At 34.8% G+C, this 17,945-nt stretch overlaps 2 protein-coding genes and 1 pseudogene across 4 annotated transcripts; 2 read left to right on the top strand and 1 right to left on the bottom strand.

Moving 5' to 3' along the window:
* The first annotated feature begins 4,512 nt into the window (after positions 1 to 4,512).
* Positions 4,513 to 8,176, top strand: LOC145129084 (2-oxoglutarate (2OG) and Fe(II)-dependent oxygenase superfamily protein). Its single transcript, XM_079063835.1, has 15 exons — positions 4,513 to 4,697; positions 4,807 to 4,884; positions 5,222 to 5,305; positions 5,402 to 5,497; positions 5,632 to 5,700; positions 5,793 to 5,919; positions 5,998 to 6,070; positions 6,160 to 6,276; positions 6,351 to 6,470; positions 6,558 to 6,576; positions 6,669 to 6,729; positions 6,804 to 7,078; positions 7,516 to 7,631; positions 7,716 to 7,809; positions 7,902 to 8,176. The coding sequence occupies exons 1-15, from the start codon at positions 4,599 to 4,601 to the stop codon at positions 7,947 to 7,949; spliced, it is 1,476 nt and encodes a 491-aa protein (XP_078919961.1). The 5' UTR covers positions 4,513 to 4,598; the 3' UTR covers positions 7,950 to 8,176.
* A 506-nt stretch (positions 8,177 to 8,682) lies between these two features.
* On the top strand, positions 8,683 to 10,362 carry LOC145129085 (amino acid transporter AVT6E pseudogene; annotated as a pseudogene).
* A 181-nt stretch (positions 10,363 to 10,543) lies between these two features.
* On the bottom strand, positions 10,544 to 15,390 carry LOC145129086 (protein TIFY 4A-like). 3 transcript variants are annotated; one of them, XM_079063837.1, is made up of 9 exons: positions 15,112 to 15,390; positions 14,877 to 15,022; positions 14,559 to 14,680; positions 12,605 to 12,695; positions 12,380 to 12,515; positions 11,619 to 11,684; positions 11,032 to 11,101; positions 10,811 to 10,968; positions 10,544 to 10,722 (listed from the first exon to the last, which is right to left on the bottom strand). In XM_079063837.1, the coding sequence occupies exons 1-8, from the start codon at positions 15,239 to 15,241 to the stop codon at positions 10,824 to 10,826; spliced, it is 906 nt and encodes a 301-aa protein (XP_078919963.1). In that variant the 5' UTR covers positions 15,242 to 15,390; the 3' UTR covers positions 10,544 to 10,722; positions 10,811 to 10,823. The 3 variants fall into 3 exon arrangements, with proteins under 3 accessions (XP_078919963.1, XP_078919962.1, XP_078919964.1); XM_079063836.1 differs by having other exon boundaries at positions 12,380 to 12,533; positions 15,112 to 15,387; XM_079063838.1 differs by lacking the exon at positions 10,544 to 10,722 and having other exon boundaries at positions 10,837 to 10,974; positions 12,380 to 12,533; positions 15,112 to 15,383.
* Between the last annotated feature and the right edge of the window lie 2,555 nt (positions 15,391 to 17,945).

The raw sequence follows: 17,945 nt of genomic DNA, 5'->3' as shown, positions 1-17,945 counted from the left end.
ACAAAGTCTATTTATTGCAAAATTTCGGAGGCGCGCCGTGTACATGGCCAGTGCACGCCGCACACCTGGTCAAGCGTGATGACGTGGCATCATCTGGGTGGTGAAACGTGGCGAAATGTTGGTGGAGCGTCAGGGTGTGCCGCGCCTGCTGTCTGTGTGCGCGGTTGCGTGCGAAAAATCCTATTTTCTTAAAAAATTCATATCTTTTTCATACGAGCTCCGTTTTCGATGCATTTTATATCCACATGTAGCTATCGACGAGATCTATAACTTTTATTTAGACTCTGTCGGCTAGTTCTCACTTTATTTTAAAGCTATAATTTTAACATGCTTAAACTGTAAAAGTTCGTATAAAAATCATAACTTGTCCATACGAATTTTGTTCTTGACTGTCTTTATATTGACAGACTCCTATTAACGAGATCTTCAACTCTCGTTTAGATTGTTTTTCTTAACAATCGACCAATTTTGATTTTGGTTTTTGTGTCACACACTACTACGCTGAAACTTTTAAAAATCATAACTTCCTCATATAAAGTTGGATTCGGTATTCTGTATATTTACGAAAATTATATTGATGTTTCCTACATGATTATGACGATTACTTTGGCTAAAAAGTAATATATCTCTACTTCAAATTTTATAAACAACAGTTTATATCAAATTCTATTGGAATGCGAAAATGAGGTGTTACACAAGGAGGCTAGGGTATTGAAGTTTAGGGTTTATGGGGATGGAGGTTGAGCAAATATGGAAACCCTAGGAGCTAGTGCCTTTAAATCGGGCTCAATGCTTGAGATTAGGGTGTGTGATGATTGCAGCCACATGTCGCGAGCCAGACATGGTCGCGTCGCGACTTATGATATGGCACATGCGACATGTCGCATGCTTCCATTAAACACGTCGCGAACTAAGGCTTTTCCAAAAACCTTCTTAATCATTTTCCTTTGAATTACCAAATAAACACATCTGAAAACATGCTTACTATATTATGAAATAATACAATAAATATGAGATATATTATTCATTATTATTATTATTATTTATTTATTTTTTATTCAGAAACTTATAAGTATGTAGTCTTCTAAATTATACGACATTTTTTACGAGGGCATTTTATTTAGCATTGTCCCACAAATGGTGATCCTAATTTAAATATGAAGAGAATGAAACCACCACATGAATATTCCAAAACCAAACCAATAATAACATTGTACTTATCTTTTTAACCATAAATACCAATGTTTTTTTAAACCAATAATAACATCATACTTATCCTTTTAACTATAAAGTTTTGTAACCCTAATCATGTTAATGGTTTTTAGCATTGTACTTTCATTTGATTATTTTAAATATCAATGTAATTTCATTTGGTTGTGAGAAGCCATATTTATGTCTTTTAAACATGTAATTTAATGTAGATCTTAAGTTGAGTATTGTATACCCACATTAATTCCGTTCAATATTGTGTATCCACATCAATTCCATTACTTTGTCAATTCCATGACTTAAAAGGGTAACATATTATTCGATTTGTACACATTTGGTCATTGAGTTTTTTTTTCGTGCACATTTACCCCTTAAACTTGTTAAATTGTACACATTCAGTCCTTATGACCTGTTACTCCAGGTTAGCCGGGAAAAATGACTTGATACGGTAATATATTTTTCATTTTGTACACATTTAGTCCTTAATATTTTTGTACATATTTAGTCCTTAACATTTTTTTTGTTTCAAAATAAGTCCTTTTTTTGTACTCATTCAGTACTTATGAATGATTTCTTTAGGTTTTTTTCCACGTCATCTTACGTGAGACAATCATTGATGAGGTGCTTGGGGTTGTTGATGCTTATGTCCAATGCGATCTCGACTGCTTGGTTGCGTAAGTCTTGTGGTTTGGCTTAGGTCTTGTATTTTAAACATCGTAACATCTTCATACGATATCAAATTTTAAGGATCTTTATCCACGTGTTCATTTTTTGAGTCTACTACAACTTTCATTAAGATTACTCTCGTTAAAATGTAATATATTTTTACTAACGATTTTATAAAAAAAACATACATACATGCATTCATAAAAAAACGTATGGACAGGGGAAGACGCAGTAATACATAGTAGGTGTTGCCGAGATGAAATAGGTGTTGCCGATACATGGAAAATAGGTATAAACGTAAAAAATAAAGCGAAAATTTTTCCAATGCGAACAGAAAAAACAGGTGTTGTCGGTGCAACACCGGGACCATACTAAATCCGCCACCGCGTATGGATATAAAAATCGTAAGTAAACATATATTATTTTTTAATGGGAGTAATCTAAATGAAAGTTGTAGTAGACTAAAATACGAACGCATGAATATAAAAATCGCTAAAATCTGAGATCATATGAAGAAGTTATGACGTTCGGAACACATGACCTAAGCAACCAAGTAGTCGATATCGTGATAGATATAAGCATCAAAAACCACATACACCTCATTAATGAATGTCCCACGTAAGATTTCGTGAGAAAAAATTAAAAAATCTTTGATAAGTACTGAATGAGTACAAAAAAATGACTTATTTTGCAAAAAAAAGGACTAAATGTGTACAAAAATATTAAGGACTAAATGTGTACAAAGTGAGAAATATATTACCCTATTAAGTCATTTTTACCGGGTAACCTGGAGTAGCCGGTCATAAGGACTGAATGTATACAGTTTAGGGAAAATGACTTATATGGGTAATTATGTTTCAAAATCATTCAAAAAATACCATTCAAGTTTGGTGTGTACAAAAAACACCATCCAAGTAAAGCATTTGTATAAAAAAACACCAACGAAGTACATTCTTTGTTCAAATTTAACCTTTAGTAACCGGCAATTACCGGTAAAAAATAAGTAAAGGAAAAAAAAACAATAGGAAATGACTCAAAGAGGTAACTACGTTTCAAAATCGTTCAAAAAACACCATCCAAGTTTGGTATGTTCAAAAAACACCATCCAAGTAAACTTTTTGTACAAAAAACACCAACAAATTATATGTTTTCTTCAAATATTACCCACCGGTAAGTGGTTCTTACAGGTTAAATGATAACTTGGCTTAACTATTATGTTATGACATGACATGATAATGATTGACAAAACAATAAATGATATATTCCTCCTTTAAAAACCGATTTAGGGTTTCTTCATGAACGAATGACTTCTTCTTCTCCTATGATTGCTCTTCTTATTCTAAAGTGATGATCTCGAACTCAAGTCCAAAACCCTAACTCTTAACTTAAGGCAAAAAGGGCTCCTTTACCCCTGCCTCAATGAACCTCCCTCCCCCTAAGGCCCAAATCCATAAAAAGCCCAAAAAGGCATCCAAGCCCAACTACAAGGCATCTAAGGCCTAATATGGCCCAAGAACCCCCAACATGGCCTTAAGCCCAAAAAATGACCTGCTACAATCAGGTGGGCCCGATGCCTAACTTAAACAAGTCCATTCATACGCCCAACTGCAAGGCATCGCAGAGGCTTCTGATTGTAGCAGGTCATTTTTTGGGCTTAAGGCCATGTTGGGGGTTCTTGGGCCATATTAGGCCTTAGATGCCTTGTAGTTGGGCTTGGATGCCTTTTTGGGCTTTTTATGGATTTGGGCCTTAGGGGGAGGGAGGCCCATTGAGGCAGGGGTAAAGGAGCCCTTTTTGCCTTAAGTTAAGAGTTAGGGTTTTGGACTTGAGTTCGAGATCATCACTTTAGAAGAAGAAGAGCAATCATAGGAGAAGAAGAAGTCATTCGTTCATGAAGAAACCCTAAATCGGTTTTTAAAGGAGGAATATATCATTTATTGTTTTGTCAATCATTATCATGTCATGTCATAACATAATAGTTAAGCCAAGTTATCATTTAACCTGTAAGAACCACTTACCGGTGGGTAATATTTGAAGAAAACATATAATTTGTTGGTGTTTTTTGTACAAAAATTTTACTTGGATGATGTTTTTTGAACGATTTTGAAACGTAGTTACCTCTTTGAGTCATTTCCTATTGTTTTTTTTTCCTTTACTTATTTTTTACCGGTAATTGCCGGTTACCAAAGGTTAAATTTGAACAAAGAATGTACTTCGTTGGTGTTTTTTATACAAATGTTTTACTTGGATGATGTTTTTTGGACACACCAAACTTGAATGGTATTTTTTGAACGATTTTGAAACATAATTACCCATATAAGTCATTTTTCCCTATGTTTAACAAGTTGAAGGGGTAAATGTGGACGAAAAAAACTCAGTGACCAAATATGTACAAATCGAAAAATATATTACTCTTTTAAGTCATTATCCCCTTTATATATTTTATTCCCTTGTCATTCCATTACGCTCTTTTAAGTCATTATCCCCTTTATATATTCTATTCCCTTGTCATTCCATTACGCTATAAACAGACCCTAAGGAAAACAAATAAAATAAAATAAGATGTTATGTAAAAATAAAATTTGTCAAATTATTTTTATATCCATCAACAGGTTAAACCGGTTGTTTCATATACGTGGCATGTAAAATAGATAGCTATTCGAAGCGGTTTTAGGAACGCCTAAACCCCGTTTCCAGTTTTCATTGCAACTCGTAAGCAAAAAATGGAAGAAAATTCTGTTCGACTCACAATCACCATACTAGACGCAATTCCATCAGCTGAAGAATTTACTTCCCTAATTGAACCTAAAAATGTCCCTGCTGTAATATTCCAATCTACGAATAACCAGTTTAGTTACTCATATTTCCTACCCGATCTTTGTCACTCAAGTTAACTCTTCTCTTTTATTGAATTTGTCTGGCTCACTAAAGGTCTTTCATGGATGCGTCAACGATTGGAAGGCTTCCAGTAAGTGGAATCCATCCACTGGGGGTCTTGATTACTTACAGGTCTGTCTTCAACACTCGTTTCGTATTTCAGCTTCATAATTTGTTGTATAGTGAACCAACGGCCATATTAGGGGTTTGGATTGAATTGATGAAGCGACAAATACGTGTGTATTGCATACTGTAACATCTAAGTATCTCATTGTTTGATAACAGCTTCGTTTAGGAGTTTATTCTCAATTCATCGACTGGTATGGTTACCTCTCCAGAGTGGGATGAATACATTTCTACATATGTCTTCCAATAACAACAATTATGCATCTATTATACATGGTTTTATGAAGTATGTTAGCATAAACTTGAATATAGATTCAGAATTTACCATTGCTTATATATATAGGGACTAGCAGGGCCATCAACCGTGGAAGTAATGCTGTCTAAATCTGCACCAGTCTTTTATGGTGACATTAGAAATCATGAGAGGGTATTTTTCTTAAGAAGTTATACATGATTTTGTTAAATATAGAGGTTATGATTCAGATGCCGCTTAATTACTGCAGTTGTTTTGTTCCTTCTGTAGGTGCAGTTGCCTTTATCTACCTTTATCGAATACTGCAAGGATGTTTCAAATCCGGCTACCATTGAAACAGTGCAAGATCAGATTTATTTGGCACAGGTTGCTATTTGCTTACACTGAGTGATAAGTATATTCTGTACTTTTTTTAAGAACTTGCACTTTTTCTCTTATTAGTTAACTTGGGGGCATTTATGTATATACATATGATGCAAAGTATGTGTATACTGATATAGGTACCAATTATGAATACCGAAAAAGAAGAGAGGGTGCAGTTAGGAAGTCTTATAGAAGACATTCAGACAGTAATCTACACCATCATCCATCATCTCTGATTTCCATAACAATCTTTCCACCTAAGAATCCTCATATCTTGACACCTGTTCCAATTATACAGCCTCGATTTTTGGAGACGAAGACCTTGGCTTCTATCAATCTATGGATGAATGGTGCTCAAACAAGATCAAGCACTCACTATGATCCACATCATAACCTTCTGTGTGTGGTCTCCGGTACCAAACAAGGTTTTATTTTTTTCAACACCTATTAAGGTTATGTTGTTTTGGATGCTTTTCTAACATCTTTTTTTGGTCAAACTTTAGTTGACCTATGGCCCCCTTCATCAACTCCTTTCTTGTATCCAATGCCTTTGTATGGGGAGGCTTCAAATCACAGGTATTACTTTATTTACATGTTAAAAAAGATGATATTTTTGTTTCTATTGAGTATTGGTGTTCATTATATAGTTTTATGTGTTGTACCAGTGGTGTCCCCATGGATGAACCTGATCTTTCTCTTCATCCAAGAGCAGAACACTTGAAAAAGTATTCACAGAGAGTGATTCTGAATTCAGGCGATGCACTTTTTATTCCTGAAGGGTGGTAAGATTTGGAATTTCATGCATTCTCATATTTTCATTCCTTGTTTCTAATCTTTTCTCTCTTTTATTGATCAGGTTTCACCAAGTTGACAGTGAAAGTTTAACAATTGCAGTTAACTTTTGGTGGAGGTCTGAAATGATGTCTGGCATGTCAGAACACATGGATTCGTATTATCTGCGCAGGATATTGAAAAGGTTTTTTTTTACATGTTTAATTAGAATATGATACAGAAACTTATGTTTATCTTTCATTCCATGTTTCATGTGTTGGTAATCTTGAAGACTGACTGATAAAGAAATGGTATAAGTAATTAAGTATAACCCTTTTCAAATATTATGTATTGTGCATTAATTTTACTTCAACATTGTATCTTCTTTTATGATTTTGGACAGAATCGAATGCTATGCAAGACTATCCCTTGTGGGAGCGATAAGCCTTCTTATGAAAAATCAGGTTAGTTATTATTTTCTTTTTTACCTATTTATATCAAATCATTAACAAAACTAATCAATTGATTTAATTACCAGATAAGAACATGAAGGTTTCTGGTGGGAATACGCTACATGATCTGGAGCCTTGTGCTCTCAAATCTCTTCATGAACTTGTTTCTTTAGTACATGATCGTGTGAGTGCTGCTGATTTGAGTAATGCAGTTGATTCAAGCTCAACATCTGATATTGAGAAAACAAAGCCCAAAAAAATTGAAATCTCAGAATTGTATTACTTGGAGGAAGATCCAGTTGCTAATATTTTATGGGGTCTTGAACCACTTAATCTTCAGAAAATGTTTCTTGCCATGATGGTGAGTCCACACTCTTATTCCACATTGTCAACATTTCTTTGAGTTTGTCATTTTTGGCAGAATTACTCATTTTCTAAAAATTTGGTAGATATTTTGTAGCAAATGCAAAATAGGGCAGATTTAAGACTTTTAAAACCATATTCGTAACAAGTTTTAAAGTTTGGACCAAATTTGTAACAAAATTTAAAACCTGGGCCAAAAGTGTAAAGTGGAATTATGACCTGCTATATAGCAGGTAGAAATACAAAAATGCAGAGTTGGTTAACCTTTTATAACATTTTTTGGGTTTGTTGGCAACTTGAAGACATTTTGAATAGTCTTTTTCCTAAAAATAGTGTTAACCCTACATTATTTATATATGAGAGTTCATATTCAAGGCTTTTTATATGGTATTTCTTCATAAGTTGATAAATTTGATAAAATTTATATTTTGTTAGCATCACTTTCCAAGAACTTTGGAGGGGTTAGTACTGCACTTGCTTTCACCAGTAGGAGCTGAAGTTCTTACTAGAAAATTTGATGAGATGGATCAGTTGACTAATGAACAAGACAGGTATATATTCTAACCATCAGCAATTTGTTTATTTTATTTTATTGAGAGAAGGTTTGATTTGATTACATTCATTTTGGTTATTAGGAATGAATTCTACACAGCATTTTATGGTGTATTTGATGATCAGTTTGCTGTAATGGATAAACTTCTTAACAGAAAGGAGTCATTTTCATGCCAAGTTCGTACAACATTACATACTTTTAATTATATTACATATGATGATAATGTAACACAGTGTAACATGTTTTATTATTTATAAACTTGCAACAGGCTTTTAAAAATGTTATGGATAGATTTTTGGGAGTTAAAGTTCAATGACCAAATACATTCTAGGAAACCAGCATCAGCTAAATTTATGACAAAGATAGTTGAAGCAGTAAGGTGTTTGTCTTCCTACTAGCGGTATTGGAGACGAAATGTACATCAAAAAGCCAATTACTTTATTCAAATCTTTTTCTTGTTTCTTCTTTAGTTCCATTCAGTCCTTGTTTTTATAACATTTTTTTTACCATAGCCTTCTAAAGAGACATTGTATCTTTGAACTATTGTGCTTGTTATTTTTACAAAACAAAATCAGTGTTGTAGAACGTTAAGAATGTGGGAATCTATAAATAAGGTTTCAGCTTGATGATTAATTTGTATTCAAAAATCAAAATCCAAATATAATGGTAGTTAGTTTTTGTCAGCACCTTGTTAATGGCATTGATTTCGGTTCATAGTTATTAAAATTATTTTCTCGTGACTTTTTTAAACAAACCTAAACAAAAACACATTCACTTCATCATTTACCCAAAAAAAAAGTTAAATTGAGAAATTTTTGTGGATCTGAACAAGAGTAAATCGATGGAGACCATCAAACTTCTAGTTCATATTTTTGCTGTTTTAGAAAGAGAACGTGGTCATAAACCGTACTTATATATATTTAAAATAATATGAACAAAAAGTGAATACGTGTTTGGCATCAAATGACCATGATTCAATATTCATATATGAATGACCCGTTACCGATTGCATTTGGGAGAAAGAATGACATCGGCTAGGGATTGTATATTTGTATTGTAAGGGGTCAAAAAACATGTCAAAATCTGAAGAGTCAACGTCTATAGAGAAACTCGTAATTACGTACCCTCCTTTATTCTCTCTCCAAACCCACAAAAATGATGAAGCTTTTGCTTTTCCATCCAATTTCCTTCAAACCCAAACCTTCAATCTTTCTGTAACGATCTTCTATTCTTGGGTTTTCATATGTTTTTCTTGGTAAATCATCATTATGGGAAGCAGAGATGGCAGACAACGGGAGGCTTCAATTCATGACAATGGTTGTGCTGATGATGACATTAATCTTCATAACTTATCCCCCTCCAATAAAAGCTCCGATTCCGGAATCTACGGCGCGGTGTTTAACTTAACCACAACCGTAATTGGCGCCGGAATCATGGCATTACCCGCCACCATGAAAGTCCTTGGCTTGGTCACCGGAATTGTTCTGATTCTGTTGATGGGGATTTTGTCAGAAATCAGTGTTGAGTTACTCATTCGTTTTTCCGTTCAATGCAAAGCCACATCCTACGGGGAGGTTGTGGAACAAGCCTTAGGTTCACCAGCAAGAATCTTGTCTGAAATTTGTATCGTTTTGAACAACGCCGGTGTTTTGGTGGTTTATCTGATCATCATGGGGGACGTGATGTCAGGCTCTCCCCGACATTCCGGGGTTTTCATTCAATGGTTTGGAGCAAATGGGTTCTGGGAGAATAGAAGACTCATCATCTTGATCGCTTTGGTCGTGCTTCTTGCACCACTATGTGCATTGGACAGAATTGAATCTTTAAGTGTAACTTCAGCCGCATCTGTAGTTCTTGCTATCATTTTCGTGATTGTTGCTTGTGTTGTTGCGTTTATTATGGTGATCGAAGGTAAAACCGACCCGCCAAGACTGATTCCGGATTTCAGTTCCGAACAAGCGATTCTTGATCTTTTAGTTGTGATCCCGATCATGTCGAATGCGTATGTTTGTCACTTCAATGTTCAACCGATTTACAATGAACTCGAAGGTCGTTCGCCTCAAAAGATGAACAAAGTTGGGAGGCTCACGACTGTGATATGTGTTTTCATCTACTGGTCGACTGCAGTAGCAGGCTACCTTCTTTTCGGGAACAACACAGAAGCAGACGTTCTTACGAATTTTGATAAGCCTCTTGCGATTCGGTTTAGCGAAGGTTTGAGTTACATTGTTCGTGTGGGATACATTTTCCATTTGATTCTGGTGTTCCCTGTGATTCATTTTTCGTTAAGGCAGACGGTTGATGCGTTGGTTTTTAAAGGAGCAAAGCCGTTGTCCAAGAGCAGGAAGAGGTGTTTGGGGTTGACTTGTGTGCTTTTGATGCTTATATACATGGCATCCACGATGATTCCGAGTATATGGACTGCTTTTAAGTTCACAGGTGCAACCACGGCTGTGTCGTTGGGGTTCACTTTTCCGGCTCTTATCGCGCTGCGATTGGGGGGTGGGTCGAATGGTCTGAGCAGCCAAGAGAGGTTGTTCTCATGGGTGATGTTGGTCCTAGCCATCATGGTTAGCATCGTTGGGGTTGTTAGCAACATTTATAGCATGCAAGAGTAGTCAAATTGTGTTATGTGTGTGGATTCTTGTCCCTTAGCATCCATACAACAACCTCGTTAGATTTATGTACATTTGTATATTGACAACTTATTTGTATTCAAAATCCAAATACAACGGTAGTTCGTTCAGCTAATGTCATTGATTTTTTTATTTTATTTTCCCATGTCTTTTTAAAGTAATCTAAACGAAAGCACCATAATAAGTTGATGGAGACCATCAATCGATTTTTTAGTTGATCTTTTTTCTGTTTTCAAAGAGACAATGTGGTCGGTTTCCATCTTTAAACCGACTGTAGATTTAAGAAAGCTTTATAAAAAAAACATTGGAGATAATGGAGTAATAAAAGAAGCAAGCACCTGAAAGGCCTACTACAATAATCTCATATATCTACTCAATAACCCTCCTAACAGGCTAACACTATGTCCACTTGAAATATACATGCACTTACCTTCTCCTATTCTGATTTCCTTCCTGTAATAAATAAATAAACAAGGCACTTGACTTGTAAGGGATGATAGACTCCTAAATCCTAATGTGGTAAAAATATGTGTTAACTTACCTGGGAAAACACGTTAAAATTCCCATTTAGCTGAAACCGGTTGGTTAGGGGTGTCAGGTGGTGAAGTCGTAGTTGACAATGACTGGTCGTTTAAGTAAACATGATGGAAGCTGCTGCTACCACATTCACTTGCTTTTAGTTTGTTTTGCCTCTTAAACCTTCAACTAACACTCAACAACATCAGAAACAACTCACCACACAAACATTCACTTGTTACCTACCTATCTTTCCGCTTCTCAAGATACCTCTGCACTGATGCTTTTCTGCTTCCTCTTCCTGAAACTTCTTCACCTGTCTCACCATATCATATCATTCCCATTAACACAACAACAAACAGATGCTAATAATCAATTCAAAATTAAAAGTTACAATCAATATGATTCCTCAAAACTTATGGATCAACTCCCCAGATGTTTCATCGTTTGCATGGGTGGTCTCTACTGTAAACCATGGTTTCCTTGCTTCCACTTTTCTCCCTGGCTTCGAATGGAACGTTAACTCCATGTAAAATGACAATTTTGCCCCCCAATTTAAATATATTCCGCATATAAACCAAATCAAAGAGACATGAAACAGGATAAGGGCACAAATAGTCTTTTACTTGGGACTTAGAGTCCATCTTTTAAATGTCATTCCAAGCCAGGGACAAAAATGTAGCAGACCTATGCAAAAAAAAAAAACATCTGGATTGAATTCTTAACTTTTCTGAAAGAACAGAGATGAAATTTGTAATTTACCCTATAATCTATTTAGATTGTTACTTATGCATAAAGAGGAAGAAAAAAGACTTGTGAAATATGATATTTACCAGAGTTGTCCTCACGATATATGCTGATTTCTTCTCTATGCATCCTAGAGTTATCTGTCTTTTTTACTGTAGAGCATACCATACAGTGAGCAAGGTCTTTACACTATCATAATTCATAATTCTTATCTTCACCAAAAAATTAAATTTTCTACTTAATAAAATAAGCTGTCAATCTTCTACCACCAACATATCAAAAGCTTTAATGTTTGGTTGTTATCAATTATAAGTTGGAAAATTCAACTAGTGAAGAAACTATCCACCATACAATTACAAACATTTTTGCAATCATTAAGCCAGCTACACAAGAAATTCACCAGACTATTGGTTGGTTGGATGGAATGGAATATGATGAAAGAAATGGAATGGAGGATCTAGTCAATTCTAACAAAATAAAACACCAAATTAATTAAAAGCATGAAATTTTCTAAAATTTAGTCATTAGAAATTCATAGATAAAGTGGATTACATTGCAATTTTTCATTTCATTCCATTCCACACTGGAATGAAAGCAAAAAAAAAAAACACTTACTGGCTAAGAGAAGAAGATTAACAATATAAATGAATAACATTCCTTCAAAAATGGTTCATTCCATTCCATCAGACAAAACAAACAACTTTTTTTCATTCCAAAGGAATCAACCATTCCATTCCTTCGTCAACTCCATCATACCAAACACTATCTTAGAAAAGCTAAAAATATACAGGGCTTCACAACATATGACACATTCAGCATTAAAGAATCAAAACAACACAAATGGTACCTGTTTGCAATGTGGGCAAGTGCATGACAGATGATTCTGTGGTTGTTAATATAGTTGGAGCTTGCAAATGGCATGGAAGTGGAAATGTGGTCATATTTCCATCATCCTGATGAAACTGTAGTGGGTTTGCAGCAAGCTTGAATAGAGTTTGTGCCTAAAATCACTCAGTCAGTGATATTAAAAAAATTGGAAAATAAAATGGTGCAAAATATTAATATTGTGTACCTTGTCAGCTGGGACATCATCATAGACATTCACCTTGCCACTATAGAAAATTGTCATCTGTACTTTTCCTTCATCTGTCACACCAGTAATCCTGAAAATGCATGCAAAAAAATTGATCTCAAAGAAGAACAAAAGAAACCAAGCTTTCATATGAAAGACATGTTGATCGAGACACAATGTAAAGAAAGATAACACTTTTTTCTTGAAGACAGTTACGTGAACATTCTCATTATTCATTGAACTGAAATTAATCTTCATAGTTAAGTGCAGATATCCAGCTAAATTTTCAACACATGTATCATTTGAAAAAAAACACTTGGCAGAGATTTTATGCTAATTAATTAATCATTATTTGTATTGCTTAATATTGTTCATGTTGATTGAAAGGTACATAATTTTCAAGATCATACAGCAACACTGCTTGAAGTCACGGTTTTCAAGAGGTTCACTCTGCTCAAAAAGGCTACAATATCTCCATGAAATGATGTTTCTAATGGCACAAAAAATTACTATAACAATGGCAATTATGGCATAGGCATATCTATTGGAGTATGCCAAATCCATGGGGGAATTAGTATGAGAAGCTATATCAACTGATATGCAAAAATAAACATAAATAGAGATATTCTATATGCATCCGTTACGTATTGCTCCTAATTTCCTATTGCCACATAAGCTAGCTCTAATGTCGGAAATATAATAATTGGAATTTTGAAAAACAAAGACACCTTAGTTCAACTATTCATTTGTACAATAACTATTTAGTCAGCCAAAAACCAAATTTTAAAGTCTTTATGAGGCATAAAATGCGGGGACTTTAAATCTGATAGATTTAATGATGTTTTGGTATCACTCATTTCAAACTGGTGGCAGATAGCTCATAAAGTTTAAAGCACATTTCTTACTATTATCATTCTCTAAGACACGTAAAACCATACTGAATACATTTGAAAATGTGAATGACAATGTAGTGTGGACACATAATTTATTGGATTCAGGAATATATATATATATATATATATATATATATATATATATATATATATATATATATATATATATATATATATATATCACCTCGAATAAGAAGATGCTTCAGAAAACTTTCTAATTCCCACTAATTGAGATAAGGGTTTATGTGACCTTTGACCATTCAGATTTTTGAAGTGGCTCCAGACATGTGTAATAAACTAATATCTAGCAATGTAACCTTGATCAAATTAATACGAATGATTCACATGCACAAAAGGAAATAATAGAACTCCATGATCATGTTTAACTGCTAAGACCACATATTAATGCCTGAAGCTATAAAGAACATTGAATGTAAGTACAGGGGATACAATATATATTAAGTTGTAAGATAACAAGGCCAACCGTTGTGACTCAGTTGTAAGAAGATGTTTAGAGAAATGTTTCAACCAACCCCAAACTAGTTTCAGATAAATTACTTGTTGAGTTGAGGCGAGAATACTTGCATGAGCCCTACCTTTTGATGATTAGAGTCCCTCAACATTTGGTTGCACAAAGCTTTGTATCATCATGAACTACAAGAAACTAACTTTAAGGTTGCTAATATACCTAAAGAAGAAATTCAATAGCACCAGCTTGCAGTCTTCCTAATGACAATACAGGAGTGTAATTGAATACAACTTAGAAGAGATCTTCTTTTTGGATAGTCGCATCAATAAATAAATAACAAAACCATAAAGTAAAGCAATCTTTCTGTGAATATTTAGCATCACACGCCTCATTCATGCATTGTGCATCATCAACCAAATGCAGTAAGTATACAATGAGAGAAAGACAACATGACACAACTCACAAGTCAAGATGAAGTGATTTGAAGATAGAATGGGCAAGAAGAAAATAGATCTTGGTTAATACATCAAGGCATTGGCCTCAAACATCTATGGTTATTACATTGATAGGGTAAAATGACACAAGAAGTTACCCAGGAAGAACAAAATCATTATCACCAAAAAGATCCGATTGATCCATGTCATGGCGCTGACCAGGTACTGATTCATCAGCTGAAACAGAGACCTCCGTATCACCACTTGTTCCTTTCTGAGTCTACATTTTGTATATTAAATTGATCAAAATTAGAACCAAAAGCAAACTAATCGAGGATCAGATAATAATATAATATGCAAAAGCACAAAACGACAAGCATGCTGCTAACTTTGTTAACAGTTTAATAATACTACTGCCATACATTATATTAAAAATTAGGGAAACGAGTAGAGATGATTAATTAATCCAAACGTACACGCGTGTTTGGGGTTTCCTGTTGCAGATGGGTAATGTGGAGCTTCCGGCGGCATCCGTCCGAGTCCGGCGTAGGTTCAAGTAACGCCTTGAGCATAACTACTTGCTGGATCGCCTGAGATTTATTCCACGACGGACGTCTCATTCCTGCAGCGGCATCAAACAATCCATCTAAAAATACAAACACACCAGAACACCAATAAAATAGACCAAACAACCACCGGAAGGATGTAAACCTTTCTGTTTGAGGTACCGGCGGCAGTCTTCGCGAGTGAGTTGGGAAATGTCGTCTTCTGTGAGTTGGTGAAGAGGTTTATCTAGAAGTGACGTTGTTGATGCGGAGAGCGGTGGTTCCTCCGTCGTCATGGCGGTCGTCAGAGGTCTCGGAAAGTCAAGAGAGATCAAAAAGAGGTTTTCAATTTTCCCCCAATTTCGAATTACTATTTGGTTGAATAATTTCGTGAAAAAAATGGGGAGCTGGAGTCGAGAGCGTGTGTGGGACAGGTTAGCCGCCGTGTCACCTGATCGGCTTTAGCGGCTCCTTTTTCCTCATCGTCACAGGAGGTCACAACTAGCCACCCATGGTGTCATGTAGGGATGTTATTCGGGTCGGAACCAAACCGAACCGACCCGAACCCGAATAAACCGAAAACCGAATAAGGGTAATTGTATGAACCGAAAACCGAACCGAATAAGCAATACGGGTTCGGTTCGGTTCGGTTCCGGCCCGAATAACCCAAATAACATGTACAAGATGATTAAGGAGCCGAATAACCCAAATAACATTTAGAATGTGATTATAAATATTGTATTTTGTATGACTTTTGTAGCTTATGATTTCATAACAAATCTTTGAAAGAAACAAATTAAAAGATTGAATAGTAGATTAACACATTCAAATTTTAATGAGTAACATACATAATAACACATTGAAAGATTGAGTAGTAGATTAAGATACAAATACTTACTTGAGTTTCTTGATTTGGAACCCAATTTTCCATGACTTGAATGGAGTTTGATCACACTAGAAACTAGAAAAACAAGGATGAGGAGACGATTATTTTTTCCAGACGCAAGGGCCGACTTTTTTTCTTATCGTGAATGGACTTTGAAGTTTGAACTTTGAACTAGTGATGATCGATCAATGAGTCCAGCTTATCGCAAGTCGCAAGGGCAGCAACCGCAACCGTCGATCAAAGAGTAATGTCGCAAGGATGAGAAAAACCTTAATGATCAAAGAGTAATGTCGTCGACTCGTCGATTTGGTGTAATACGCTACTGTCGATTTGGTGTAATACGGATGATCGAATTCGATTTCGTTGATTTTTTTTGGTGTATTACGTGGTTTTTGTTGGGTAACGATCGATAGAAAAGAAGACCGAATAAGCAATCGTGTTAGGAAAAAAATGTGACTTTTCATATTTGGTTCGGTCCTTTTGGACCGATTAAGCCCTTATTCGGGTAACCCGGACCGAATAACTCGAAAACCGAATAAGCCTTATATAGATACCCGAAAACCGAATCGAATTGCTTATTCGGTTCGGTTCGGCTTTTCGGGCCAAATTCTCATCCCTAGTGCCATGTATTATATCGGTCTTATTAGTATGAGTAAATTACACGGATCGTACCTGTGGTTAGAGTTACTTTCTCGTATCTAAAATGTTTTTTTTAACTAAGATCGTCCCTAAAACCTAAATTTATTACTACCCGTTTAGTCCCTAACTTAACTTTTCGTCTATTTTAATGTTAGAACCCCCCCCCCCCCCACACACACACACACACACACGAGTATCATATTGGGGGCATTGTTGTCCTTTCATGTTTACAAGGACTTTAAGGTGCATTTTGTTTTTTCTGAGGCAAAATGTCTGCAGTCTGCGGACCACATCTGTAGACCTCTGCAGTAAAAGAGGTGGACCAAACGTCTGCAGTCTGAAAAAAGAAGACTGTTTGTTTTTTTAACATCTGCGGGCTACTAAAATAAACTGAAATTTAAATAAACTGGTTTTTTTAAACTTCAAAGTGATTTTTTAATATTTTTATGACTTTGTTATAAATAATTAACGAATCTAGATCAACTTTTATGTATTATTGTATAAAAAATAAAAATAAAAATGGTATGAATTAACGTATATATTTGATAAAAACCAACAACCTTGGTTGTAAGTTATAACTAAACATTATAATTAGTGATCAAAGAATTTGATACATAAATGAATGGAAATAAACTTTGATTTTTTCAATTAAATCTATTAAAAATGTACCATAAATATTTTCTCGAGAAATTGATGATACTGTATTAAATAATGTTTTACAAAATTTGGCAAAAAAATATAAGAATATATTATGATTTTTTTTTCATATTTATATAAACAACTTCAACGACTATTATTGTAATAAATCTTTATTTATAAATTTGTCAAAAATATCATGTTTGTATCGTCGAACGTTTTTTTTTTAAGTTTTGTAATTTTTTTTTCAAATTGTTTATCATTAATAAAGTTGGAAAAAATATAAATTAAAAAAAACTTAAAAGAAATAAAGAAATAAATGTTTTTTTTAGGCTAGAAGATGTTTGAAGATGTTAGAAGACTCTGGTCCACATCTGCGCCAAGAAGAGGGGCACATACATTTTTAGGTCTGCAGTCTTCAAAAAAACAAACAGTCTGCGAAGACTAATGTTTGCGCGTGGTCTGCGCGGCGCAGACAGAAGAGGCCATGCATATCTGCAGACAAAAAACAAACACTACCTAAAACTCACCCAACCTTCTTTTTATCAATTTCTTCTTCTCGTTCTAAAAAATGATTTTATTTTTCCTTATGAAAATGGCATGGCACTGCACACGTCTTCTCCTTAACCTAAATAAGATGTGATCTTTCATCATCTTTTTTATCAATTTCTTCTTCTCGTTCAACTACCAACAAAGATTCTTTTTTAAGATAATTAAGACGTAAATTGCAAGGTCCCTGTTTCAGAGATCTCCCTCGTTAAATCTTAGGTTGATGGAGAAATTGGTATTCGTTAAAGAGCTTCACGCTCAGTTGATTACAACCCATCTTCACTTTAACT

Source organism: Lactuca virosa, chromosome 8, assembly GCF_052849685.1.
Source record: "Lactuca virosa cultivar CGN04683 chromosome 8, Lactuca_virosa_CGN04683_v6, whole genome shotgun sequence".
NCBI classification, from domain to species: domain Eukaryota; kingdom Viridiplantae; phylum Streptophyta; class Magnoliopsida; order Asterales; family Asteraceae; genus Lactuca; species Lactuca virosa.
The sequence above is the reverse complement of the archived record's forward strand: the minus strand, read 5'-3'. Positions and strand labels throughout refer to the sequence as shown.

Bases quoted from the DNA above. Each gene is read 5' to 3' on its own strand.
- LOC145129084 (XM_079063835.1), top strand. From the start codon at position 4,599: ATGGAAGAAAATTCTGTTCGACTCACAATCACCATACTAGACGCAATT. The intron at 5,701-5,792 runs GTAATCTACACC...CCAATTATACAG, and splicing joins TTATAGAAGACATTCAGACA to CCTCGATTTTTGGAGACGAA. The intron at 5,920-5,997 runs GTTTTATTTTTT...GTCAAACTTTAG, and splicing joins GGTCTCCGGTACCAAACAAG to TTGACCTATGGCCCCCTTCA.
- LOC145129086 (XM_079063836.1), bottom strand. From the start codon at position 15,241: ATGACGACGGAGGAACCACCGCTCTCCGCATCAACAACGTCACTTCTA. The intron at 15,023-15,111 runs GTTTACATCCTT...ATGCCGCTGCAG, and splicing joins CCGGTACCTCAAACAGAAAG to GAATGAGACGTCCGTCGTGG. The intron at 11,685-12,379 runs GTACCATTTGTG...TATGCTCTACAG, and splicing joins CTTGCCCACATTGCAAACAG to TAAAAAAGACAGATAACTCT.